Below are 1,036 nucleotides of genomic sequence, written 5' to 3' on the forward strand. Positions count from 1 at the left end.
CAAATACATTTTGTCAGCAAACGTGCAATAATGATAGTTTAAAAATAACAAATACATACAGAGAAAATATTTACAATGCTTTATATTATTTGAAAATTAATCTTCCAAAAACTTTTGTAAACTTAATTATGAGTTTAGGTAAGTTTATCTAAATTAATACTATTTTAGTGCTACATTTTATTAAAGTAAAATGTTTATTTAAGATTATTAACTTTATTAAACATTTTTTTCATTAAGAATTAATAAATACAATATTTATATTATCTAATTCAGATTACTGAATGTTTTTAGATGTTGTAGGAATGACTAATTTTGTTGGTAAACCATTACTTTGTTCAGTTATTAATCCCTTTGAATGTCCTTGTATGTTTGGTATGAAAAATCGAAACCGACTTCATATTTATCACAAATTCATTAATGAGTTTCGTAATATTGAAAAAGAAGTAGTAAGATTTTTAACTATTACCACATTCTAGACTTAAGTTTAGAATGTATTAAACAAATTTTATAATATCGTAATTATCATTATATATTTAAAACTCGACTATCAATATTAATAGGTTCAAAATCAGACATTAAATCAAGATGATGACTTTACAGTAGTATTGCAACCGTTCACTGAAGACCTAATTTGGCCAGTACTAAAAAATGGTAACACCGATATGTCATTGTTATCAGCAGATTGTTTTCACTTAAGTCAAAAAGGTTACGCAAGAGGTATTTTTAAATTTCATTACAGTAATATAAATTTAGTAGTAAATATAAAAATAAATTCTTAATAGGAAATTACAAAAGTATTAAAATTAAGGGGTCATAAAATTTAATAATCAGTAATTGTAACACATTGTAATAGTCGCCAAAATAATTTATTTGATTAAAGAATTATTCATACGTATGACTTTTATCTACATTTACATCAATGTTGATATATTAAAAAATATCAGTGTTGGCACTAATTAATCTACGTTGATAAAGCAAACATTTCATATTTTTATTACATTAAATAACCAAAATTTTACAAGAGTAAACTGATATA

General features: G+C 22.9%; 1 protein-coding gene across 1 annotated transcript; it reads left to right on the plus strand.

Annotated features, from left to right (window-relative positions):
• Positions 1-6: 6 nt before the first annotated feature.
• LOC126893556 (phospholipase B1, membrane-associated-like) lies at positions 7-794 on the plus strand. The gene is made up of 3 exons (XM_050663875.1): positions 7-138; positions 292-446; positions 561-794. The coding sequence occupies exons 1-3, from the start codon at positions 129-131 to the stop codon at positions 777-779; spliced, it is 384 nt and encodes a 127-aa protein (XP_050519832.1). The 5' UTR covers positions 7-128; the 3' UTR covers positions 780-794.
• Positions 795-1,036: the final 242 nt, after the last annotated feature.

Source organism: Daktulosphaira vitifoliae, unplaced genomic scaffold (assembly GCF_025091365.1).
Source record: "Daktulosphaira vitifoliae isolate Bord-2020 unplaced genomic scaffold, ASM2509136v1 Scaffold_1, whole genome shotgun sequence".
Taxonomy (NCBI): Eukaryota; Metazoa; Arthropoda; class Insecta; order Hemiptera; family Phylloxeridae; genus Daktulosphaira; species Daktulosphaira vitifoliae.

Bases quoted from the DNA above. Each gene is read 5' to 3' on its own strand.
- LOC126893556 (XM_050663875.1), top strand. The intron at 447-560 runs GTAAGATTTTTA...CAATATTAATAG, and splicing joins GTAATATTGAAAAAGAAGTA to GTTCAAAATCAGACATTAAA.